The sequence below is a fragment of the Desmodus rotundus genome, chromosome 1 (genome assembly GCF_022682495.2).
Source record: "Desmodus rotundus isolate HL8 chromosome 1, HLdesRot8A.1, whole genome shotgun sequence".
In the NCBI taxonomy this organism is placed as follows: domain Eukaryota; kingdom Metazoa; phylum Chordata; class Mammalia; order Chiroptera; family Phyllostomidae; genus Desmodus; species Desmodus rotundus.
In genome coordinates this window covers 109649001-109676035 of record NC_071387.1, presented here as the reverse complement: position 1 = coordinate 109676035, position 27035 = coordinate 109649001, and the positions used below count along the sequence as shown (strand labels likewise).

At 42.1% G+C, this 27035-nt stretch overlaps 1 protein-coding gene across 1 annotated transcript in view; it reads right to left on the bottom strand.

Annotated features, from left to right (window-relative positions):
• Positions 1–25799, bottom strand: part of ERCC4 (ERCC excision repair 4, endonuclease catalytic subunit) — a 34995-nt gene extending 9196 nt beyond the window's left edge. The window contains exons 1-9 of the mRNA XM_024571569.4: positions 25500–25799; positions 24060–24240; positions 17964–18159; positions 15933–16140; positions 14772–14952; positions 13625–13753; positions 12273–12383; positions 7818–8415; positions 5755–5847 (exon numbers count right to left, since the gene is read on the bottom strand). Coding sequence (XP_024427337.2) covers positions 5755–5847; positions 7818–8415; positions 12273–12383; positions 13625–13753; positions 14772–14952; positions 15933–16140; positions 17964–18159; positions 24060–24240; positions 25500–25706 — 1904 coding nt within the window. The 5' untranslated portion in view covers positions 25707–25799. The remainder of the gene's footprint in view (positions 1–5754; positions 5848–7817; positions 8416–12272; positions 12384–13624; positions 13754–14771; positions 14953–15932; positions 16141–17963; positions 18160–24059; positions 24241–25499) is intronic.
• Between the last annotated feature and the right edge of the window lie 1236 nt (positions 25800–27035).

Sequence of the window (27035 nt, the reverse complement as noted above, 5' to 3'; positions counted from 1 at the left end):
GTCTCTTCAAACAGGCCCTCACACTAACCCATTCTGTGACCCTATTTTCTAATGGTAACATTTCAAATAGTGTGACCTCTTCCTCTGAAAAGCAGTGACCTCTCGAAAACTATGTATACTCACAATTTTATTACTATTTTTTCTATAGTAATAAAAATTTTTCTCCTAGGGAGCATTTTATTATCAATACTTAGAAGTGCAATCTTTTTTCTCTTTACTCATCTGTAATCTACTGATCTTCAGTCCAGTCAAACAATCTTTTCACTGCCAGCTCACTTGCTTCATTGTTCTCTGGTTATTTTAAATAGTTGCACTGTTTTTATTCTTGCAACATCACCCGTGGAGGTCCTGGCAAAGCACATTATTATCTGACTCTGCCATTAAATTTTTCTCCAAGTAAAGGTTCAGTGCAAATGGTCTTTCAGCAATGCACCTCACATATATTTTTCTTTTCAAAACAAACACTTCTCAAATTCCCCAGGTTTTCTGGGAAAGTAAATATCTGAAGATTCTAAATAGTGTAACTCTCTGATTGCTATGTAATATGGGAAGATCTAACTTACAATAAGTAGACAATCACCATTGAGAGAATTTAGACAACTGTGCCAGACCATAGATAAAATTACATTAAAAACAGCTATGGGGGGAACCAAGATGGCGGCGTAGGTAGACACACTGCGCCTCCTCGCACAACCAGAACTGACAGAGAATCGAACAGCAAGGGGGACCAACACCAAGAAAATAGAAAATAACCATTCATCCAGACTGGTAGGAGGGGCGGAGACGGGCACCAGGGTGGAGAGGACTCTCGTGTCTGTGGCGGGACTGAGACTGGCGGAGTGTGGGACAAATGGCGCAGGCAGTCCGAGCACTAGCAGACCCTGCAGTCCCACATTTGCACAGATAAACCCAGAGGGCTGGACTCAGAGTGGCGGAGAACGGGGCAGGCAGAGTGGCGGGTAGCACCCCGCAGCACCACATTCGCCCACAGATAAACCCGACAAACGACAGGGAGCGAAGCAAACCGCGTAACCCAGGGCTCCAGCTCAGGGAAATAAAGCCTCAAACCTCTGATTGAAAACGCCCGTGGGGGTTGGGGCGGCAGCAGGAGAGACTCCCAGCCTCACAGGAGAGGTCATTGGAGAGACCCACAGGGGCCTAGAGTGTGCACAGGCCCACTTACTCGGGAACCAGCACCAGAGTGGCCCAGTTTGATTGTGGGTATCGGAGTGGAAGATTGAAATCCGGAGGAGAGTGAGGCGGGCGCCATTGCTCCCACTCGGCCCCTCCCCCACTTACAGCGTCACAGCGCTGCGACCAGCATTACCCCGCCCCGGTGAACACCTAAGGCTCCACCCCTTAAAGTAACAGACACGCCAAGAGAAACAAACAAAAAAAATGGCCCAAATGACAGAACACTTCAAAGCTCCTGAAAAAATACAACTAAGCGACGAAGAGATAGCCAACCTATCGGATGCACAGTTCAAAGCACTGGTTATCAATATGCTCACAGACTTGGTTGAATCTATTCGAAAAACAGATGAAAAAATGAAGCCTATGCTAAGAGAAACAAAGGAAAATGTACAGGGAACCAATAGTGATGAGAAGGAAACTGGGACTCAAATCAATGGTGTGGACCAGAAGGAAGAAACAAACATCCAACCAGAAAAGAATGAAGAAACAAGAACTTGGAAAAATGAGGAGAGGCTTAGGAACCTCCCGGACGCCTTGAAACGTTCCAACATCCGAATTATAGGGGTGCCAGAAGGAGAAGAGGAAGAACAAAAAATTGAAAACTTATTTGAACAAATAATGAAGGAGAACTTCCCTAATCTGGCAAAGGAAATAGACTTCCGGGAAGTCCAGGAAGCTCAGAGAGTCCCAAAGAAGCTGGACCCAAGGAGGAACACAACAAGGCACATCATAATTACATTACCCAAGATTAAACGCAAGGACCTACATCCAAGATTACTGTATCCAGCAAAGCTATCACTTAGAATGGAAGGGAAGATAAGGTGCTTCTCAGATAAGGTCAAGTTAAAGAAGTTCATCATCACCAAGCCCTTATTATATGAAATGTTAAAGGGAGTTACCTAAGAAAAAGAAGATCAAAAATAGGAACAGTAAAAATGACAGCAAACTCACAGTTATTAACGGCCACACATAAAACAAAAACGAGAGCAAACTAGGCAAACAACTAGAACATGAGGGTTGTCATTAAGGGAGTGGGAGGGGGAGAGAGGGGGAAAGGTACAGAGAATAAGAAGCATAGATGATAGGTGGAAAATAGACAGGGGAAGGGTAAAAATAGTGTAGGAAATGTAGAAGCCAAAGAACTTATAAGTATGACCTATGGACATGAACTATAGGGGGGGAATGTGGGAGGGAGGGGAGTGGGCAGGATGGAGTGGAGTGGGGGTGGGAATGGGACAACTGTAATAGCATAATCAATAAATATATTAAAAAAAAAAAAAAACAGCTATGGATATTATCGTATAGATTGAAATGTAGGAGGCAGTCCATACTCCGGGTTCTGCTGAGTACGATTCCCGATAAGTGCCAGGCTTATCCACACTGTGTCACTGAGCCCTTTGATGTACAGAACCACTTATATAAGCCAGGAACGACATGGGGTCCCCAACATCTTGCTACAATCTATGAAAAGTAATCTTTTCAAGGTTGGTTCCCTGATGTGCTGGGGAAGAGGGAGCCTCATGAAGGAAGCTTAGAGCATAACAGCTTGCGTCCTCAGGTACCTTCCTCCCCACATTTGACCAGGTTCTGCAGGCTACAACACCGTGCAGGAAAGGGTTACCTCAGCGAGCTTAGGCTGCTCAAACCCTGGGCATTCCCAAGAAAGGCCTGTCTCCTGGACTGGCCCTTGGCCAGCTTCTGGGAGATGAGCTCTGAGCCCCTGGAATATTCTGCCTGGTTTTCATGTGCCTGAGGCCTTAGGCCACACAGCACCAGTGGGATCAGATGCTTTATGCTAAAATGTTTTGCTCCAGAGGTGGAGTCTGTCAGGTTGGGACTCTGTGTCCATGTCACTGACCCCCAATGAAAACGCTGGACCCCAAGGCTTAGGAGAGCGTCCCTGAAGACAAAGCTTATGCACATCCGTGTGACTCCACTGGGAAAGGACACCCAGGAGCCTAGGCTGGCTTTTCCTGGCTTTTGCCCCAAGTGTTCTTTCCTTTGGCTGATTTGATTTGGTACCCTGTTGCTGTAACACACCACAACCGTGTGATACCAGTTTTTCTGATTCCCGTGGGTCCTTTTAGTGAATCACTGAGCCTCACGGTGGCCTTGGGGATCCTCAACATGAACACCTATAACCTAATCTGAATATTTTAGCTTTATGTGCTAAAGGCAGAGGATGTTTTAAAAAGAGTGGAGAAATGCTTAGGAGGTACTAGCCCACATCCAGTATCACCAATTCTCTGATTCTATCTGCTAAATATCTTTTAAATCTGTTCCTCTCTCTTCAACTGGCTCTTAGTCATGACCTTTTCTCATCACTCGGAACAACCTTATGATGATGTTCCCTGCTCCTCTGTTTGATGTCATTTTCTTACTTAGAACCCTTCAATGGTGTCGTATTGTCTTTAGAGTCAAGTCTTAAAACCTTAACGGCCTTCTTGCACCTTGGAGCCTTCACATACATCCTGGGTCAACACAACCCCCGTGTCCACCCTGTCTGCCTAGCAGCTAGTACACATTCTTCTTATATCAGCCTAAATACCACTTCTCCAGTGAAGCTGCCCCTGATTGCCACACTGGGCTAGATCTCTTTGACACACTCTCTTATTACACCCGTGTCTTTTACCTTTGCAGCCGGGCGGACTCTGTACACATCTACTTATAATGATATTCATTTAATGCTTAATCATTTAATGTTTGTCTTTTCCACTAGAGGACAAGCTCTAGGAGGGCAGAGACTTTTTCTGCATCACTGTAACTTAAGCACTTTAATATTAGCACAGGGCTTAGCACATAATAGATGCTCAATAAATATCTGTTGCCTGAGTCTCGAGAGAGTAAAGATCTGAAAGACAGAGAGGCACTAAAAACTCTGGACCAGAACAAGTAGCCTATATAATACTGTTTGTTATAACTCTTTCTGAAATATTGTTTCTAAAAACATACACATACATACACATATACCATATAAACCATTCCACAGAGCATGTTAATAGAAAATTTATTTTCTGCCCTGGCTGGTGCATTGAGCGCTGGCCTGTGAACCACAGGGTTGCCAGTTTGATTCCCAGTCAGGGCATGTGCCTGGGTTGCAGGCCAGGTCCCCAGTAGGAGGCGCAGGAGAGGCAACCACACATTGATGTTTCTCTCCTTCTCTTGCTTCTTCCCTTCCTCTTCCTAAAAATAAAATCTTTAAAAAAATAAAACATATTTTCTCATGGACATGAACAACAGTGAGGTGATCGCGAGGTGGGGGAGGAGGGTAGGTGGAGGTAGAAGAGGGTGTAAAGGGGATATATGGTAATGGAAAAATACAATAAAATAAACTATTAAAGAGAAGAAAATATATAATCATGGGCTGAAGGGACTGACCAATAACTGTGTGACTAGGCACTGGACGAATCCATCAACAAGGCACGTCACAACCACAGAGGACCTGCAGGGAAGGGAAAGGCGCTGTCCGAGTAGCACTCCGAGCGCCTCCACGGGGACGCACTGGCACTGACTCAGCGAATACCCCTGTTTCCGGGAAGGCAAGCCCTGGACAAACTGGGGGACGTGTATGTTTTATGCATATACTGAGAGTCCTCAGCCAGTGTTGAAGGATGGATGTCCATTTTGAAGTTCTGTCTAGGGCCCCGGCAGGCTAACTGCCCCTGAGAATGGTCTGTGCCTTCTCACCGCCATTGACACACTGCCAGTGTCTGCGGCCTGGAAGATGGGTATGGCCCAGTCACACGCAGCCCAGGTCACAGTCTCTTCTGGTCTACTTTTTCTCTGCCTCTGCCCAAGGATGCCCTGTCCAGCCCCTGCCCTGGCTTCTGAGGCCCCTTAGTGATCATCTTCCCTCACCAAGCTGTGCTCTCCTTCACGGCGTCCCTGGTGGGATTTATAAGATTTCTCAAACACTTGCAGGGCTGAGAGGTAGCCATCTAGTTTGTGAATACCTCACTTAAAAACATTTTCCTTATAGTAAACTGAACAGCTTCTCCTATTTGGATATAGAACATCAAAGGATACTCACTCTCAAAAGCATAGACATATGTTCAGACAAACGTCATACCTTTTCAAAAATATTTTCCCAGAGCAATCTTTCTGTCTGAACTGCCTGGGAAGTAACAGCATTTCCCAGTAAACAGTCAAGCAGTCACCCACCCACAGACAATGGAAATTGTACAAGGAGAAAAAAATCATAATTCAAAGGAATGGGAGAAATCTTGTGCACGGGGGAGGAGCAGATAGAACTGTAAGAACATATTTCTTAGAAAAATAGTGTTTCAGTTTTATTTCTTTACGAGCAGAAAAGCAGTTCTCCTCACACTTCTAATATCCTACTAAACCACTGCAAAGCAATTGGACAGGATGACGAGAGGGGGCGAGAAAAAGGAAGTATGTGGTGATAGATGTCCTGATTTATCTCGATGTGATCCTCTCCAACTTCTTCCCCTCTCCATCTTTCCAGAGGGCTGTTAGATACGCCCCCATCCAGAGAAGCTTCTGGATCTTGAAAGGCCTCCCATATAACTTGTGTTTTCATACTGATTTATGTATTACCTTATGAGTTTTTCAAAAGCTTCCTTTTCCTTCCGCAAAGCGGTGAGGTAACGTTGTTCCTCAGTGGAACCTCCGTAGATAAGGAAGTAGACCCTGCAAGTTAAGACAGAGCTCTTTTAGAGTGCAAAACCCTCTAATCCCTGAAAGGAAGAACGCAGCTTTTTAAATCAGCAAGCCTGTAGTGCTCAAATAATAAATATTTGACTAAAGATAAAAGGTTCCATTAATCACATACTTACTGAAATTAAGCTGCCTAAACCCCACCTGTTAAAGGTCTCATTACCACATGGGTTTCTTTTCTTTTGCCAAAAGGAGGAACAAAGTTTAGGTAAACACTGAAATATAACTAGAGGGATGGAATAATTCTTTCCTTATAACTATAAACAAGTCAGAAAACACAAAATCTCAGTGGCTTCTTTTTCAATTTCTCTTTGCATCCCTGCCAAATAAACATTTAAAAAACTGGATAGTAGTAATAAAAACCAGCTTATGAAAGTTCATGTTAGTGAAAAATAAACAAATGAAATCTATATGACCTTTATCTTCATAAGTAATTTCTCGGTTCTTTTTATTTATGTCTTAACAGAACTGAGTCATCACACATTTTACATAAACACACAGACACTGAGGGCATATGGATTATATCAGGCTCCTCAAGAAATAATTTGATATATACTTTTCTCTTAGAGAAGATCTGCTTTTCTATCTTGATTCTTGCTAAGAAGATGAATTAAACTCCTCTTCTGTCCCATTTCTTCACCTTCTATCAGAGACATTTCCCTTTTTTAGCCCTTGGTTTTTCTTCTAGACTTCAAGTTTCTAGTTCTCTGAAGTGTGGACAGGGAAGAGACCACTGGACAGCGAGTGCAGGGACCTTGGCGCTCCCGTGAAGGTGCCATGCGGCTGAGGGCATGTCACTCACCGTCCGTGGGCTTCGGGGTCCCGCTGATAGAGCGAGCTGTTGAACCCCCAGGTCCCCTAACATTCTGACATTTTGTTTGCAAATATCACACTATTTTATTCTCGGGCAACAAAGAACAGACAAGCTGTCTAAAAAGTTGATCAATAGCAAAGAATGAAAAATTTACCAGTCTATAATTATTTTACCAGCTTTGTCTAATCTCTTTACCCTGCATTATTTCTGATCCACTTCCTCCATTCATCTCTACTCTGAGAGGTTGCATTTGTTAAACTGCTAGAAAAATTTCTTTTGGCTCTGTTTTCGGTTCAGACTGCATCCGGGATATTAATTTTGCTGTTTATTTCCTGTCATATAATTGCAGAGCCAGAACACTATATTCTTTGGGAGGGATCATTTTCTCATCTATTTCTGTAGATTTTTTCATCTGATATTTCTTGAAATCCAAGAAAACTTGGTACAGTAATTCCTCAAATACTTTAGTTTTATGTGAATGTAACTCAAGAGTCACTTCTTAAAATTTATGGAGGAGATTTTAGAAGATTGAAATTACTTATCTGAGTCACAATTATATTAATTTTGGGGAGAAGTTAGGATATTATAAATTTCCTAGAGTACCTCATAAGCTGCAAACCAATGCACGAAGAACATGGTACAAAACCGCGGAGCAGCAGGTAACGAGAACCCCAAAGTCTCCTGGATTCTTTGTTGTTCTGCAGGAGACAGCTTTCCTACACAAACTTCCCGGACTCATCAGAAAGTAAAATAAGGTTTCATAAATGTAACCAAAATTGTAACAACAGAATGTTAAAGACAAGAAAACCCCACATGCAACTGGTATAGATTCTGTGTTAAATCCTAAAGAACTGTGGACCCTGGCCGGGTGGCTCAGTTGGCTGAAGCATCATCTCAGACACCAAAAGGTTGCAGGTTCAATTCCCGGTCAGGGAACATACCTAGGTGGTGGGTTTGATCCCTGGTCAGGGTGCCTATGGAAGGCTACCAATCGATGATTCTCTCTCTCTCTCTCCCTCCCTCTCCCTTTCTCCCTCTAAATTTGATAAACATATCCCCGGGTGAGAATTAAAAACAAAACTGTGCATTTGAAGCCTTTAAAATACAGTTCATACTCTTTATAACTTGCCTGAGAGGTTTCCCGGGCCTACTGGCCCTGTAAATTTCGAGCTGACGAACAAATGTCAACTCTGCGTCATACAGAACCACGTATCTTGGCTCTACTTCGTGGAGCACCCTTGTCAGTGCGTAGGGGTCGCGACAACCCAAAAGTGGGTGGATAATGGTGAGGGGGTCTTTTAGAATTCCATAAGCAGCATCTGATGACAAGTTTAACTCAAACTCCTCAGGCTTCATTTCTTCCAAGCAGCTTTCTGGGCTACTGCCTAAGTCTCTAGGATATCCTTCCTTGCCATCCCCTTCCTCTTCAAGTTCTTCAGAGTTCCCCATCATCTGAGTTAAAGTTAACCTTTGTTTTTTCTTTTTGAGAGTCCTTTCTTTGGTAGAAGCTCTTTCTTTTCTATGGGGGTCTTTGGGTCTTTTGTTGGATTTCCTAATTCTCTTTGAGCCATCCTCCTTTCTGAAATTCATCCACATTTCTTCGGCTTTGCTATCCTTCTCAAAAGTTTTCCTGTAGAGTCTCAGCAAGAAGGCCTCTGCTCCAACAGTGACACACTCTTTCAGCTGGGAACACGTTCGGTCGTCGCTTGCACAGATAAGTACCTGACCTAAAATTAGAAAACAATTTTATGTTGCTATTACTTTACTTGTCGTCCTATTCCCTGTGGGCCCCTCATCTCTTTCCTCACAAGGAAGGCCCATTTTACATCTTGGTGCTAAAGATAAAACATTTACAATTTGTTTAAAAAGGGTCTTAGATGCAGGATTATGTAAAGTTTTCAGTAAAGTTGAAGCCAGAAATATTTAATCTTATGAAAGTAGAGCCATGGTATAAAGGAGGCTTTAAAGAAGCTCTTTTTAATTGATAATTTCCAGAGGATCTTATACATCAAAATAAATTCCAAGTGGATTAAAGAGTCAAATGCTAAATATTAAATTATTAAAAAAGGTTACTATTCTTCATCTGTCTGGCTGCAGGTGATTTTCTAGGCTTAAAAGCAACAGAAGAAATCGCAGAGAAGATTGATATCTGTAAGACAAGACTGACTCTATAAGAATAAAAAACTGTGCATTAAATAAAACTAAAGACAGACTGCCAATCAAGATGGCAGCATAGGCAGACATGGCTCACCTCTTCGCACAACCACATCAAGCTTACAGCTAAAATATAGAACCACCACCATTTGGGAATGTCAGAAATTGAGCTGAATGGAAGACTGACAACTATGAAATCAAGCTGAATGGAAGCCTGACAACTACGGAATTAAAGAAACCACATCCATCCAGACTGGTAGGAGGGGTGCAGATGTGGAATGGGCTGATCCCACACCATCATGGGTAAAAATTTGGGAGGTATATCGAGGGAGCCAGTAGTCCCAGACCCATACCAGGCCCCCAAGCCCAGGATTCCAGAGCCAGGAAGATAAGTCCCCACAACTTCTGGCTGAGAAAACCAGTGGGGATTGAGTCAGTGGGAGAAACTGCTGGATCCCCAAGCAGTTCCTCTTAAAGAACCCACACATGGACTCAACTACTCAGGCTCACTCCTTCTGAGCTCCAGAACTGGGGTAGCAGCTTGGACAGCGCCAGTGGTATACAGGAGGAACTGAAGTATCTGGCATCAAGATGAGCAGAGTCCATTGTCCCTTTTCTAATCCCTCCCCCAACAAAGCCGGCAAGCTGGTGCCAACCTGAGTCTCCATCAGTCTGGCTAACACTGTGTGATACACCCTGGAGCTCTCCAGAGGCTCTGCCCCACCCAATTTACGGGCCCACCCAAGCTGGTTTTCCATGTGAATGGCTGGTCTTGGCTCCTAAATCTTATCAAACAAGCAATAGCTAGCTTCAGTGAGGCCTAGCAACAGCCAGATTAGATAAAGCTTGGCTTCACCTGGAAATCTCCGAGCCCAGTACAAATAGCAGCCATCCCAGATTACTTTACAGCTCAGGCAGGGTGCCCTGTGCAAAACACAGGTGGTGGCTGACCTGGGAAAACCCACAGCCAGCGCACCCAGTGGACAGCTACAGACCACATTGGAGCACCATCACCCTGCCCCTGCACAGCTGATCCTCCATGGAGGGTGGAGGGTAGTAGTCAGTGGTCACAGCCAGTCCTTGCAGCCGACTGGCCTGCGTGAATCCCTCACATTGATCTTCCAACAGCAATCAAGGCTCAACTACAAGAGGAGAGTGTACTCAGCCCACAAGAATAGCACACCTCCAGTACCCAGCCTGAGTAATAGGGGAGGCTGTGCCACCGGACCCTACAGGACACCTACTACATTAGGCCACACTACCAAGATATGGAGTCATAGCAGCTCTACCTAACACATAGAAACAAACACAGGGAGGCTGCCAAAATGAGCAAAGAAACATGGCCCAAATGAAAGAACAGATCAAAACTCCAGAAAAAGAGCTAAACAAAATGGAGATAAGCAATCTATCAGATGCAGAGTTCAAAACACTGTTTCTAAAGATGCTCAAGGAACTTAGTGAGGACCTCAATGGCATAAAAAAGATCCGGTCAGAAATGAAGGATTCACTAATTGAAATGAAGAACAATTTACAGGGAAACAACAGTAAAGTGGATGAAGCTGAGAATTAAATCAATAATTTGGAACATAAGGAAGGAAAAAACAACCATGCAGAACAATAATAAGAAAAAAGAATCCAAAAAATGAGGACAGTCTCTGGGACAACTTCAAGAGGCTCACCACTTGCATCATAGGGATGCCAGAAGGAGAAGAGAAAGAGCAAGAAATTGGAATCTATCTGAAAAAATAGTGAAAGAAAACTTCTCTAATTTGGTGAAGGAAATAGACATGCAAGTCCTGGAAGCACTGAGAGTCCCAATTATGATGGATGCAAAGAGGCCCGCTCCAAGACACATCATAATTAAGATGCCAAAGGTTAAAGATAAAGAGACACTTCTAAAAGCAGCAAGAGAAAAGAAGTTAGTTACCAAATGGTTGCCAGATGGGAGGGGGTAGGGGGAGAATGGGTGAAGAGATAAAGGGATTAAGAAGTACAAATTGGTAGTTACGAATAGCCATGAGGATGTAAAGTACAGTATAAGAAATGGAGTAGCCAAAGAACTTATATGCGTGACCCACATACAAAGGTGGGGGGATTGCCTGAGGGAGTAGGGGGTGCTGGGTGGAGGTGGGCAAAAATCAGGGAGAAAAATCAGGACAACCATAATAGCATAATCAATAAAATAATTAAAAAAAAAACTTAAAGACAAAAAAACTTTACACAACAATGATAAATGTTAGTATCTTTACTATATAAAAAGCCCATATAAACTAAGGGCATAGCCTAACTTGGCAAAGGAAACTAGGACAGTTCACAAAAGAAGAAATACATTTGAGAAAGTACTGAGCTTGTCTAACATCAAAATTTAAAACAAGATGACATTTTTCTCCAATCAAGCTAATAAAATTATTACATATATGTGTACACACACACACACACAGAAGGACTCTCTAGTCATTGTTAGCTAAGTGAAAAATAAGCTCTTCTTATCCTGCTAGAAAAAGTGACAGTTGTTAAAAACTTTCTGTAAAGCATTGTGTTAATATGTCTCAAGAACTTTAAAAATGTTAATATCATTTGACTCATCAATTCTACACCCAGAAATTATATCCAGACATGACTTTAACAATGTGAAATACAAAATACAGTTAAGAAAACCTGGAAGGAAAGATGCCAAAGTTCATAGTGGCTGCTAGACATCATTTTTTCCCTTTTCTGTTATCTTTATTTTTTCACTTTTTCTAGGTGAGCACGTATGAGTTCAGGTCTTAAATCACAGCACCATCAGTTCTGGGATAATGTCGCCCGCATATTTACTAACATAAGCATTGTGTGCCTGCCTTTATTGCTTTGCACGACTTCAAAGACTCAACAGATACATTTAAAAGTCTAGTTTTCTTTTATTTTCTAGTTGGTTTTAGTTTTTAAGTTTAGTTCAGATTTAGTCTACGCTAACCAACCAGTATGCTCACGTCTGAAGAGAGCAGCCCTAAAGTCTGGAGTGTTTGCAAGGCGGGGCCCGTGAGCCCATTCAACAGTTCAGGGAATCGGAAACAGTTCAGGAACCAGTTCAAGTATTTGGAAACTACTTCCTGAGAAAATAAAACACAAGACCCTTTGGCTTTCTCCTTGGGTATTCCAGATTTCAAGCCTGGTAAATGTAAATGTGGAGATCAGGTGTATGTTTAAATAGAATTCCTGAGAACCACACCAGTAAAAGAACCTGCTTTCATGAATATACAATGATCTAACCTGGAGAAGGTCACACCGAATGAACAGAAAGAGGGTTGCTGCTAGGATGTCAGCGTTCCTTTGGCATTTATTCCTCTACAATTTTATAAACAAAATAGTAAGTTATTTTTTAAGAGCTAACCAAAAAGACTGACTTGTTTGCTTTTGAAGCAGATGTCCTCATCTCCTTTTTTCCTACCTGGACCACCAAGGGCTTCACTCTCCGCATTTTCTGCCTCAATTTCTTTCAGTACTTCGGTCAGTGCTTCCCACTTAGGGTTGCTTTCTAGGACCAGTTCCTTTTTTGTTTCTGTATAGAAATAAAAGATAACCTCATTCTCTGTGATAATATTTATCCATGAAGTATTCCAAAGACTTTCAAACAACAGAAACACAAGCACCATTCCATAAGCCCATTCCTTGAGCTTCCTCCCTAATACCCAATAGGATCTGCTTCCTTGAAAAAGGTCTCCTTGTGGTTTAAATCAAAGACGCTTCAAGCCAACATTAACACAGGTTTCATAATGCCTTGATAGAAAGTGATATTCATGGTCAGGAATAATATATTTCATTACGTTTTGAAATAGAGCCTTGAACTACAAAGTAAGCATTCACTTTATCCTATGCCTTAAAAATACAATGACATTTGATGTTGAGTTGTATGAATTCTTTACATATTTTGGATATTAGCTCCTTATCAGAGATATTGTTTGCAAATATCTTCTCTCATTCACTTGGTTGCGTTTTTGTGTTGCTGATGGTTTCTTTTGCTGTGCAGATGCTTTTTAGTTTGATGTAGATTGAGAGTACCATGCTAAGTAAAATAAGTCAGAAAGAAAAGGACAAGAACCATATGATTTCACTCATATGTGGAAGTAAAACAGGAAGCAACAAATGAACAAACAGAACAAACAAACTCACAGCCACAGAAAATAGTATGGTGGTTACTAGAGGGAGGAGGGGAAGTAGGGGGAGAAGGAAGAGGGTGAAGGGGGTCAAATATATGGTGACGCAAGGAGACTAAACTTTGGGTGCTGAGCACACAACGCAATATACAGATGATGTGTTACAGAACTGTACACCTGAAACTTACATGTTACTAATCAATGTTAACCTAATAAATTTAATTTTAAAAAAACAATTACATTTATTATACTTAGTAGATGAGTGTTGGAATAAAAAATATATTCGTCTCATTCTAGTATATTTATGTTCTCTAAAAACTAAAGGGATGTTAAAATGTCCCGCTAAGACTTTAAGTGCTGCAAGTAGTAATTACTCTGAAGTTAAAAAAACAATCTATAGTTCTTATGTAGCAGTAAGAATACACTCGGTTGATACTTGGCATTCCCTGGTAATGGATTCTAAGACTTGCCATGGTGAATACTTTTAACATAGATTATATATGTTACATGTAACCTACACTGAACATACAGTCACACACTTTTCACACGGCCAAAAAAGATTTAAAATTATAGTGTAACTTGATAAACAATTCCACACCAAATACTTAAATAAAGACACATTTAAAGATTTAAGCATACAAAATACCTTGTTCTTCTTTAATCTCCACTTTTCCGGACATTTTGCCTTTTTTCCTCATTTTAGCATCTGGAACACGATAAACCCTTGCTCGAGCGTTTATGAACAGCGAGGTGCTGGAGTCAAGAAACAGCCAACCTAATATAAAGAGTTAAAAAAACCCCTTCAACTTAAATGTACTTTTAAAGAATCTCGGATGCTCACATGACCTGTGGGCACATCGGGCTGCCATTTGTTCTTCTCTGAACCACACCTTCTCCCTTACCGTGGCCTCTGTTCAGTTAGACCATCAGTTTTCAAAGTGGCCTGAGCCACAGGCCCCTGGGGGTCCCCACATAGTCTCAGGGGGACTATTCTCCTAATAATACAACTAGCCTCGTAAGCACACAAGCCCGCTACTTGACTTTGTCCCCCTGTGCCGACATGCCCTATTGTTGTGCAAACGCATGAGTCAGTAACACTGCTGGTGCCCGAGCACAATCGAGGCAGTGGAGCCAAAGTGCCCTAGCAGTCAGCGTGGTCTTCATTTCAATGCATTTGCAGTTTCTCACTCAAGGGTGTCTCTGATGGAGCAGTAAAAATTATTACTCCTATTAAATCTTGGCCTCAGGGGCCACGGACCACACTTTGAAAATCGCTGGTCTAGCCAAACAGGGACAGAGGCCACAACAGTGGGGGAAGGATGTGACTGACGGGAAAGCAAGAGAGTGGCCAGTCACACGTATATATGTAAAGAAATGAGGGATTTCTTTACAAATCTCTCACTTTTGGTTGTCAGGACTCTGCCTGATGAAACCACGGACTGCCTTGCTGTTTCTGCAAGGAAAATGAATTTTAAATTCTAACAACTAAACTTCTAGAATGCAAGCTATTTCTAGGCTGGGGACGGCCTGTATTATACACAGTCTTTTCTATAAATAAAATTGCCCAGAATGGATATGAGTATTTATTATTATATAGAACAGAAGTTAAGTAAGCGGAAACATTAGCTATCACACAACCGACATCCTTGCTCTATGAAGATAAGGTGTAATCTGAAACCTGAGTATACCAGGTAGGTGAGTGAATACTGCACTCCCCACACTGATTCCTCAACAAAACCCAGAACTACACCCAAATCAGCTCCTAGGATAACATTAATATTTTTATCTCCCACCTGAATTTTGACCAAAAGCCTTCTCTGTTGCTCTCAGAGATTCCAGAAGATTAAGAAATGTAATACAATCATACTGAGAGAGATATTGCAGTAAAGTTCGTAATATCTTCAAATCCTGAACCAAGGATTTAGTCTTAGCTCCAAGCTGGTGCCACAAAGGATCCAGATAATGGCGGATTGTCTAAAACAAAAATAAAATGTAGTATTGCTGAAATATGTTCAATATAGCTATTATTAATATAGATTATGGTTTCAATACACATTCCCAGAAACCTACAAATGCTTAAAATGATATTTTGGTTATGTATATTTTATCACAATAAAAAAGATCCAAAATATGATCTTCCCAGGAAATAGACAGAAAATTTCAGGTCATGAGATTCTAAAAATAATGTTTAATTTTTCAAATATAATGCAGAAAGCTTTATCAGTAGAATCTTTATGATCAGATAGCGTGAATAATTATCCATACTTACGTATTAGAAGAGAAGAGACCTGATAAACTGAGTAAATTTTTTCTTTTTTTACAATTATTTCCAGTGACAAAGAGGCTGATTTAAAGTTTTAAAGACAGGAACTCAGTCTACCAAAATACTTTTTTAAAAAGCTGTCTGGAATTCTTAAAAGGTCAGCATTTTCTGGATCTACAGTTTAGTCTTAGACATTTACCTACCTGTATTAATATTAATCTATGATAAAAAAGTTAGAATAAAAATTCCTTGAACTATTTTCTCAATTAAGAATGTAATTTTAAGACAGAATACATTTCACATTCCTCATTAATGAAAACTCATCCAAATTATTTTTACTCTAAACAAGAGACCATAAATTCTGAAGCATTCTTATGTAAAACTTTTTGACCTGTAGATATCCAAATACTGTCATTTAAGAACAAAAAGGTTGTTTATCCTCTTCTTAGTCATACTTAAAATAAGAGATAATCATTGCAAAAATCAGAATGGTGCTTATATGCCAGCCCACATATTTTACTACAAACGGCTACTTCCAGTAAACGCAGAGAAGCTATCTATACTTTAAATCACCTCCAATTTAATTATAAACAATAGCAAATTCCTATTAAGGACACTGCAAATATTAAAATAGTTTACATTCTTCAAAATTATAACAAACTGTGCTTAAAAGGGAAAAGAAGCAGAGTACCTTGTCAAAGGCTTTCCCAATAGCATTTTCTAAAGATAAATCTTCGACTTCGAGCGACGGGTTATGGCATTTCAATTCCTTTAGGCACGCGTTTAAAATGTCCAGTATAGCGGTCTGCATGGCCAGCATGGCCGGCGTCATAGAGACATGAATTTCCACCACTTCGGGTTTGTGCTGCTCTAGAAATGAGTTTACTGCTACATGAAACCTAAAGAGACGAATACTTTTCAAATATTTTCGAGAGTTTCAACAGTTACATATTTCTGGTCTTGGTTTCCTAGTCTATTTTTTTTTTTTTTTTTTTTTTTTTTTTTTTTGGTAAATGCAGTTGAGAAACAAAATAGAAAAATGGCAATGCTTTCAGGAATACTTTTAACCTCAAGGAATGGAAACTATTCCAATAAGGCAGAGGTCCGCAAAGTATGGTCTGGGCTAAATCCAGGGCCTATTTCTGTAAATACTGGAACACAGCCATGCCTACTGTCCACATGTTGTCCACGGGTGCTGTCACCCTACGGCAGCAGAGCTGAGTGACTCACAGGCCACACGGCCTGCAGAGCCTAAATCTTTACAGTCTGGCCTTTCCCAGGAAAAGTGTGTTTATTCCCAAAATACGGTATAATCAAGAAACAAAGACTACAACAACTATTTTGTTAAAAATCTTCACCTGAGGATATGTTTATTGGTTTTAGGGAGAGAGGAAGAGAAGGGAGAGAGTCACACACACTGATGTGAGAGAGAAACATCAATCAGTTGCCTCCTGGACTCGCCCTGACTGGGGATCAAACTCGCATCCTAGGTATAAGCCCTAACGGGATAGAAACCACAACCTTTTGGTACATGGGATGATGCTCCAAGCATCTGAATCACGTGGCCAGGGCAACAACTGCTCTTAAATACTGTATAGTACAACCAAAATACCTATTCAGCATAGGTGGCAAAATGTTTGAAAATTGAAACCTTCAGTTTTTCCCAGAAATTTATAGAAATTCTTCAAAATCTTTGGGCACCCTGGCTGGTGTGACTCAGTGATTGAGTGCCAGGCTGCAAATCTAAGGGTCGCAGGTTCGATTCCCAGTCAGGACACATGTCTGGGTTGTGGGCCAGGTCCCCAGTAGGGGGCATGCAAGAGGCAACCACACATTGGATGTTTCTCTCTCTCTCTTTCTCCTTCTCTTCCCCTCTCTCTAAAAATAAATAAATAAAACCTTAAAAAAAATCTTTGGATTATTTCCCCAATGGGCAGTTTTGAAAGTGGAAGTGGGCATCTTCGCCAATAAATCTGTAGTTCACCTACCACTGCAGTGTACGTGAGTCTCTAGGTCAGGGGTGTCAAACTCATTTTCACCAGGGCCACATCAGCCTCGCGACTGCTTTCGAAGGGCCCAGTGTAATTTTAGGACTGTATAAATGTAACTACTTCTTAACTAGGGGAAAGGAGGTTGGTGTCGCTGCTGGGTAGAAACAAGGTGCCGGCCGGATAAAACAAGGTGGAGGGCCCGCGGGCCTCGTGTTTGCCACCTGTGCTCTAGGTAGATCTCTGGGGGTTGTACTACGTGGACAAGAAGCATGATGTGGCTGCACTGGGATGGATTGATGTGCTACCAGAAAAATAACTTTCAAATCTCTCCTTTTAAAAGAATCACAAATGGGCCCTGGCTGGTGTGACTCAGTGGATTGAGCTCCGGCCTGTGAACCAAAGGGTTGCTGGTTCAATTCCTACTCAGGGCACATGCCTGGGTTACAGGCCAGGACCCCAGTAGGGGGTATGCAAGAGGCAACCACACACTGAGGTTTCTCTCCCTCTCTTTCTCCTTCCCTTCCCTTCTCTTTAAAAAAAAAAATAAATAAAATCTTTAAAAACGAAATAAAAGAATCACAAATGTGGTGACCAGACAGTATTTATATTTGAATGCACTTGCTGTGAACCTGCCTGGGGTGTTATCAAGTCCAATTACAGTAAATTTTACATTAAAGTGCAAAATTAAATGACAGCAGATTCTCAGAAATTGATCACATAATGCTATTTACCTTGGCCACAGATATAGCTTCTTTACAAAAAGATTTCTCATCACTCTTTCCACATGACAAAAACCAGTATCAAAGGCAACAGCGTTGTCTGTGAAAGCTTTAATAAAACCACGTTTGTTTTTCTGGCGGAAGAGGCGCAAGATGAATGCTTCTTGACAGGACTCGATTATTCTGTGAGCCCTATACACCAAGATGCCTGAGGGGAGAAATTATAATTTCAATTACAGAATAGACATGTAATTTTCAGGCTCACTTTCATTCACTTATTCATCACATTTTTCTCGAGTGCCTACTTGAGCATGGGCAAGCTGTTCTAGGCTGGGGATATATAGCCTCAAAGAAAACAAACAAATTCCTGTCCTCATGGCACTTACATTAACAATATAAGTAAGTAAAATATTCAGTAGGTTATAAGGTGATAAGAGCTGAGGAGAAAAGATAAACCAGAGAAGGGGAGAGGCAGTATGTGTGAAGGGTGGTGGTTTGCAATTTTGGACAGGGTGGCCTCACTAAGGTCCTGTGAGTAAAGGCTGGATGGAGGCGAGATGAGCCTTGCGGCCAGGTGGGCCAGGAGAGTTCCAGGCAGAGGGAATGAGTGACAGGAGCAAAGGCCCTGGGGTGGGGCGTGTCTAGCACAGTGGAGAAAGGATTTCTGAAAGCTAAGTGGGTCACTAATTCTCCTTTTCTAAGTGGAAACAGATGGGGACTACACAAAATCATTGCATTTCCAAGTTTGGGCAGCATGTACATCCCCTGTTAGAATAACCCAATTTCCAGAATCAGAATATTCAACTGAGTGGTAAATTATCCCATTTAAAACAAAAACCTCTAATGTTTAATACATAAGGTACTTTTTTGTGTGTGGGTGTGGAGATGGACATCTCTGAATCACAAAAACAAGAACATTTTCCCTTATTTATTAAAAGAGTACTGGACCAGACGATCTTTTGAATGTAGAGAATTTTGATGTGGTGTGATTAGTGATAAATCAGGGAGAGACGTGAGATGACACAAGAGTGTACAGACATCATTTCTGGATCCCAAACTCAATTATATGATGATTCTCCATCTTTTAGATGTAAATCCAGCTGGTAACTCATGCCTGTTTGCTATAAATGTGCTCGAGTGTTTTTCTTCCAGTTGCCGTCACTCCTAGGGTCTGGAAAGTGACACCAACAGTGACTGACGGCCCCTTCCAGCAGGTCAATAAACTCAGTTCAGATTCTATTATTTTGATTTCTAAATTTTGGATCAAGGTAGGTGGAGCTAATATATATTCTACCTAAGCAAATAGTTTTTTTTTAATTAAGGTAAAAATGAATAGATTTAGGATTTTATAGACAAAGGATTTTCAATCAACCCAATACATATACATTTGGAGGGACTGCGCAAAAAGGAAAAAGGACTCATGGACATGGACAACAGTGTGGTGATTGCTGGGGGGTACAAGGGGATTAAATGGTAATGGGAAAAATACAATAAAGATAAAAAAGAAAAGAAAAGATTCGGTATGTAGTAGGTGGATTTTTCTAAGTACTCTAGTGGGTCACGCTTGCTGACCTGGATTGAAATATTACATAAAATAAAAAATAATAAAAATAACTTCTAAAGCAAAGGTGAACTTCAATTTAAGAAAAGGTTGTGGTACAGAAGGTCATTCTTTGGGAACTCAGGAGGAAGGAGAAAAGAACTACTACTACACCTGAAGCCGTGGGGTTAGGTATTTTTATAGTTTTATTTTGTTCAACCCTCACAATAATTCTATCGGGTAGGCATTATTATTACAAGACCAGGAAAGGGAAGCAACTTAATCCAGGTTGTCCAACACGGAATGGGCGACCAAAGGTTCCAAATCATGTTTGGGAACAAACCCAGGTTTTTCCTACCAAGTGATACCATCCGCGAGTCCACCTTTTAAAAACTAAAAATAAAAACAATAAGCAGGTCATATTTCTGGGGCAATTCTGGTCCCACAAAAGCTTACTGAATTTTTTTATGCTCCTGTCACATTTTGTAAATACTTCTTTACATCAGTCTCCTCTACGACACTGCCTGAGGACAGGAACAGCGTAACACACAGTAACCACAGAAGGCTTACTATGAGCCATACACAATGCTAAGAATTTTACATAGGTTATTTCATTTCAGTAATCGTGACAATAATCCTAGGAGGAGGGTAATATTGCTGTCTCCAATTTACAGATGAGTTAACTGAGTTATACAGAAAGTAGTTTTTAATTACAAACTACCTATACATTCTCCTTTGAACACTTACTAGACTCAGATTGTGCTGGGCCTAAGTAGGTTGAATGATTACTGAAAAGAGCAATACTGACATCTAGTGGTAGTTTCAATGTATATTTTTTCTACTTCAACTTAAAAAGAAAAACAAAACAACCTATCAGAAAGCAGCAAACAGTAAAAGACTTTATGATGCACCAAGATTTCTGATTACAAAAAGCCAGTATCTTTTTTTGCTATTGATTAAATGTTTACTACCTACCAAGCACTAATACTAAGCAATTTATTTCATCTCACTTAATTCTTAGAGAAACTCTAGGGGGCACTATTTTTCTTGATTTAAGAAATCAGAAAACGGGGCTTATGAAAAAAACTAATGAAAACTTCAGGAGAACCAAGATGGCGGCGTAGGTAGACACACTGCGCCTCCTCGCACAACCAGAACTGACAGAAAATCGAACGGCAAGGAAGTCCGACACCAAGGAGATAAAAAATAAACATTCATCCAGACCGGTAGGAGGGGCGGAGAGGACTCGCGTTGCCGTGGCGGGACCGAGACTGGCGGAAGTATAGGAGGAACGGGGCAGGCAGTCTGAGCACTAGCAGACCCTGCGGCCCCACATTCGCGCACAGATAAACCGAGAGGGCCGGACACAGAGTGGCGGAGAATGGGGCAGGCAGAGTGGCGGGTAGCACCCCGCGGCCCCACATTCGCGCATAGAGGAACCGGACAAATGGCGGGGAGCAAGGCAGACCTCGTAACCCAGGGCTCTAGCATGGGGAAATAAAGCCTCAAACCTCTGATTGAAAGCTCCCGTGGGGGTTGGGGCAGCAGCAGGAGAAACTCCCAGCCTCACAGGAGAGGTCGTTGGAGAGACCCACAGGGGCCTGGAGTGTGCACAAGCCCACCCACTCGGGAACCAGCACCAGAGGGGCCCAGTTTGATTGTGGGTAGAGGAGTGAAAGACTGAAATCCAGTGGAGAGGGGAGCAAGCGCCATTACTCTCTCTTGGCCCCTCCCCCACATACAGCATCACAGCGCAGTGACCAGCATTACCCCGCCCCAGGGAGCACCTAAGGCTCCGCCCCTTTAAGTAACAGAAGCACCAAGACAAAAAAAAAAAAAAGGCCCAAATGACAGAACACTTCAAAGCTCCAGAAATAATTCAACTAAGCAGCGAACAGATAGCCAACCTATCAGATGCATAGTTCAAAACACTGGTAATCAAGAAGCTCACAGAATTGGTTGAATTTGGTCGAAAACTAGATGAAAAAATGAAGGCTATGCTACGAGAGACAAAGGAAAATATACAGAGAACCAATAGTGATGAGAAGGAAACTGGGACTCAAATCAACGGTGTGGACCAGAAGGAAGAAAGAAACATCCAACCAGAAAAGAATGAAGAAACAAGAATTCAAAAAAATGAGAAAAGGCTTACGAACCTCCAGGACATCTTGAAACGTTCCAACATCCGAATTATAGGGGTGCCAGAAGGAGAAGAGGAAGAACAAAAAATTGAAAACTTATTTGAACAAATAATGAAGGAGAACTTCCCCAGTCTGGCAAAGGAAATAGACTTCCAGCATGTCCAGGAAGCTCAGAGAGTCCCAAAGAAGCTGGACCCAAGGAGGAACACACCAAGGCACATCATCATTACATTAGCCAAGATGAAAGAGAAGGAGAGAATCTTAGAAGCAGCAAGAGAAAAGGACACAGTTCCCTACAAAGGGGTTCCCATAATACCGTCAGCTGATTTCTCCAAAGAGACCTTATAGGCAAGAAGGGGCTGGCAAGAAGTATTCCAAGTCATGAAAGGCAAGGACCTACATCCAAGATTACTGTATCCAGCAAAGCTATCATTTAGAATGGAAGGGAAGATAAAGTGCTTCTCAGATAAGGTCAAGTTAAAGGAGTTCATTATCACCAAGCCCTTACTATAGGAAATGTTAAAGGGATTTATCTAAGAAAAAGAAGATAAAAAATATGAACAGTAAAAATGACAGCAAACTCACAGTTATAAACAACCACACCTAAAACAAAAACAAAAGCAAACTAAGCAAACAACTAAAACAGGAACAGAACCACAGAAATGGAGATCACATGGAGGGTTATCAACAGGGGAGTGGGAGGGGGCGGGGGGGAAAGGTACAGAGAATAAGTAGCATAAATGATAGGTGGAAAATAGACAGGGGGAGGGTAAGAATAGTGTAGGAAATGTAGAAGCCAAAGAACTTATAAGTATGACCCATGGACATGAACTATAGGGGGGAATGTGGGAAGGAGGGGGTGGGCAGGTTGGAGTGGAGTGAGGGGGGGGGAAACTGGACAACTGTAATAGCATAATCAATAAATATATTTAAAAAAACAAAAAAAACCCAAAAATAATAATTAGGTAACTGGTTATTAATTAGGTAACTGTTGTAAAAAAACAAAAAAAACCCAAAAATAATAATTAGGTAGCTGGTTAATAATTAGGTAACTGTTATAAAATTGCAAAATGCAATTTTATAACATCTGGGCTCCAGTGCAAATAAAGCCCCTTTTTATTACAAAATCATAAGCATATTATTTTGTAACAACAATATCACACTCAAGCATGCCATATGACATTTTAGGTGAAATGTTCAAATTAAAACTACAAATTATTCCACCCATATTATTACCCTACCAACCACACTCAAGCAAGCCTTACTTCTTCCAGACCCTGTACATTAGATGTACTATTTAATCATCTAGTTGACCAAATTCACTTGAAAAATAACATTTTCAACAGCACATTAGACATGTAAAATGATAAGTAGAGTAAGTGTCTTCTAAGTAGCACTGAAATCTTTCATTTGCGCCCATTATTGTAGAACCAAGGTGTTCAAAAAAAAAAAAAAAAAAGAAAAGTTCAGTAACTTGCTCGTAAGTAGTGGCATTACCACATAGGCGATTGTGACCATGTGGTCTGTGCCCCGGCTTATACCAATTATAAATGCTATATAAAAGTATAAGAAAACTTTTCCTTTATATGTATGGTTCACCATGAACCATATAAAGAATTCATTCATGTGTTTATTTGTTAAATATTTTTGAGGGCCTCCTAGGTTCAGGGCCGTATGATAGACAAAGTGGGAAGTGCAGTTACGAATTGCCTGTCTCTCTGCCCCCTGGAAGTTCCCTACAGACCACAATATACCCATGCATCACTCATCCGACACTAAGTGTTTACTTCCTACTAGGTACCAGTTACTTCGCCTGGGATGAACAAGTTGCCCCTGTGCCTACAAGGCTTGTAATGTCATGAGCGAGACAGCAGACAGGCAAATACTGGGGGGCAGTCTGGGTGCTATGAGGAGCACAGGGTAACCTGAGAGCTAAGCCGGGGCCGCTGAACCAGCTTTGGGGAAATCAGGAAAGATTCCCACAGAAACAAATAGTAATAAAAAATTCCTTTTCTATATTAATTCTAGCTAAAGTAAACAATTCTTCTCAAAATAAGCAACTATTTGGTTTAATTCACATCACGGGAAATATATTCTTTAAAGAGGAAAACCAAATATTTTAGAAAATATATAAAGAATGTTTATAAACATTCAAGTCCAATTATGTTCTAAAAGTAAATGCCACCCAATTACCATGTATTTACTGATTATGAGCTTAGTAACCAAGGAAAATCAATTTTACATTTCCTTCCTTACTCAGGCCACAAATGTGTATATGCGGAGCATATATAACGTGTCAGACATGGTGCTAATGGTTGAAAAGACCAGTGCCACTCACAAGAAGGTTCTAGCTCAGAGTTGAGCAGAGGGAACAGACTAAAAACAAAAGGTGCAAATTTATATACATTAAAGGTTTCAAATTCTTACCAGTAATTAAATCTGAAGGTATTCTATCAGTCAAGAAATCAACCACAAGTATTCGACTTGTTGCAAATATCACACCTCCTTGTGTGTAAACCTCATAGCGACTGTTGCTTGTGATTTCATTTGTTACACGGTGAGGGAGGTGTTCCACTCCTTCTATCTTCAGCTGATTGATGAAATACTCCTAAATGAAATGAAACTTGATTAGTAGGCTGTTTAATACAGCGGGCAGTTTTTATTAGGTTGCAGGTATTTGTATTTAAAATGATATGCTGCCTTCCTCAGAGACAACAAACCTAATAATGAATATACAAACTAAGTTACTACTTTATGTTGATCAATCAGCCAGTCTACATTCAACTAGGGTTTTCTTGTTTTTGTTTTGGGGTTTACACTAAGGAATCACTGCAGTTGTTATCAGCATTTTAACAACAATAGAAAAGGCTTTTAAACCCTGGGTTAGACGACTTCTGCCACCTAGAAACTAGTTTGCACCAAAGCCAGGTCTGCACTGCTTGAGGAGTTATCCAAGGGCTCCTTTTCCCAGCTAATGCTCTGAGTATTAGCGCTGTCAAGGTCCACCCTAGAGGGAATTTCATCATGCCAATGGGACCCTTGGCCCTTACACTTTCAGCTCAATACTACCTTTCCTGGAGGGTTGGAGGCAGGGGAGCTGTGTTGTGCTAAGCTTATGCCAAGCACCGGAGATACCTAAGTGAATGGTACAGGATCCCTGCCCTCAAGGAGACTGTAGTCGCTCTTTTCGCCTGACATTTTCCTCCAGGCTCACTAGACTTGTCAGACCAGGCGGTATCACCTCTAAACACCCCCAGCACAGCTGTATCCCTCACCTTAACCCCAGGTACGCTTCCTCATCATCCTCCGCTTCCAGCTCCCTTCCCTTCTGATCCTGTGCCCTCCTTCCACAGCTCTGATGAACCCTCTGAGTCTCTCCTCTTCCTTACAAGGTTCTCTCCAGCCTCAGCATCTTTCACATCTCCCTATTACCCTCAGAGATTCCGCCATCTCCATCCCTTTCACGGATCCCACTCCTTTGACCCCAGCAAGCTCTCTGAATATCCAACTTTGGGACTCCCTCATTATTCCTGTCCTCTTACAGACATCTCTATCTCCTTCAGGAGTCTCCAATTCTTCTCTCCACCCCCATTCTCCTCAAATAACTACCCTACCCTCTCAGACCCCTCCACCATTCTCACTGTCCTTGGTCAGGGGCCTGCATCCCCCTCCGGTCCTCTCGCATCCGTGTCAGGGCCCTCGTGTCAGGGCCCTGCACCTGCCTCAAGGACCCTTATTCAGTGCCTTCCCACCAGCGTCCGGGATCTGCACCATCCTCAGAGGCCTCGCACACGCGCCCGGGCCTGCGTCCGCCCCAGAGGCCCCCAACGCTCTTGGGAAGCGCCCAACCCTCGCCGGCTGCCGCACCTCCTCGGCCGGCTGTGTGTTGAGCACCAGGACCAGGCATGCCGGGTGGCAGTGAAGCCGGAGGAAGTGGTAAAGGAGCCTGTCCGCGCCAAGCCCGCGGGCGCACACCACCAGCCCGTCCGCTTCGAGTAGTTCCAGCACCAGCTGTCGTTCATATTCCAGCAGCGGCGCCATAGCCGTCAGTCGAGCTGACGGTCCGGGTTTCATGGGCGCCTTTCCGAGCAGTGGCCGAACGCCGACGAAGAGAGCCGACGTCGAGAGGACGAGAGTCAGCCGAGCTCGGCCGAAGGGGAGCCGAAGTCGAGACGAGCGTCGGCCGAAGGAAGCCGAAGAGAGCACAGCCCGAGAAGACGAACGCTGACCGAACGTAGCCGAAGGGGAACTGAGGCCGAGACAGGAATCTCCCGAACGTAGCCGAAGAGAGACGAGCCCGAGAACACGAGTGCTGGCCGAACTCAGTCGAAGAGGAGCCGAGGGGGACCGAAGATTCGTGGAATCACCGGGAGGTGCTAGAGCTCGCGACAGGTGTCCTGTACATGCCTCAGGCACCACTCCCGAGCCTTCAGTTATTCACGATGTCTGGTACCTTGGATGTGAGAGTCAGGCATCCTAGACCTGGACCTAGAACACGAAGAAATAGGAGAGCAGAGTGAAATCCAAGGAGCTTAGTTCCCCGACCTTGACAATTGAAAAAGTAATTGTCAATTTCCCAAGTGCGCTTAGAACAAAAATGTTTTGAGTAAGCAGAATAGATTACTAATTTCAGGGCTTTTGTTCCTCTCGGAAGGTCTTGAGTACAATAAACTATTTAAAATAGTGTAAGCCATGTGTGCTGCAGCAGCCCTGTCCCACCCTCCACTAGAGGGACACCTTCGGCAGTATTTGTTAGTCTTTGTTCTGTGTTCTAGAAATGCCTGTTAATCTACTGAGAGAAATTGTTCTGTGTAGAAATCCCTTTCCCCAACCGTCATTGTTAGAGAAAAAATTAGATGTAAGCCCAAATAAAAATCACTTGTTATTCCATTACCTTGAAATACCCACTGCAACATGAAATCTATACTTTTAGTGTATGTACAGGTATATACACACTCTCTCACCACACAGAGTTCTCTTTCTAATATGAGCTAATAAGTAACCCTGTTTTAAACCCCAAGTTTGTCACTAACATTTGACAAATCTCTGAACGTGGTGTTTAATATCCTTTCAGAAAATCCTTTCATACGGTGAGATTCTGTAATGAGATGTATGGTGGTTATTTACCTAATCCCTTATTAGTGAACATTTAGACCAAAGGTCTTTGGTGCCAAAGTCAATGTCAACAGGAATCCCCAGTTTGGGGTGTGGTGAGGAAGGAAACATTATTCAGTGCAAACGGTTCAATAGTGTTACAGTACCACTGTGGAACAGCATCCTTTATTTGAGGCCCTTCTCCACTCTATCCATTCTGGATTGCTGAGATGTCTTTGGTGTTTCAGTTTCACCCAGCAAAACACAATCTCTAGTCACTGGTGGAAAGGGAAGGTCTCTGAGCCCCAG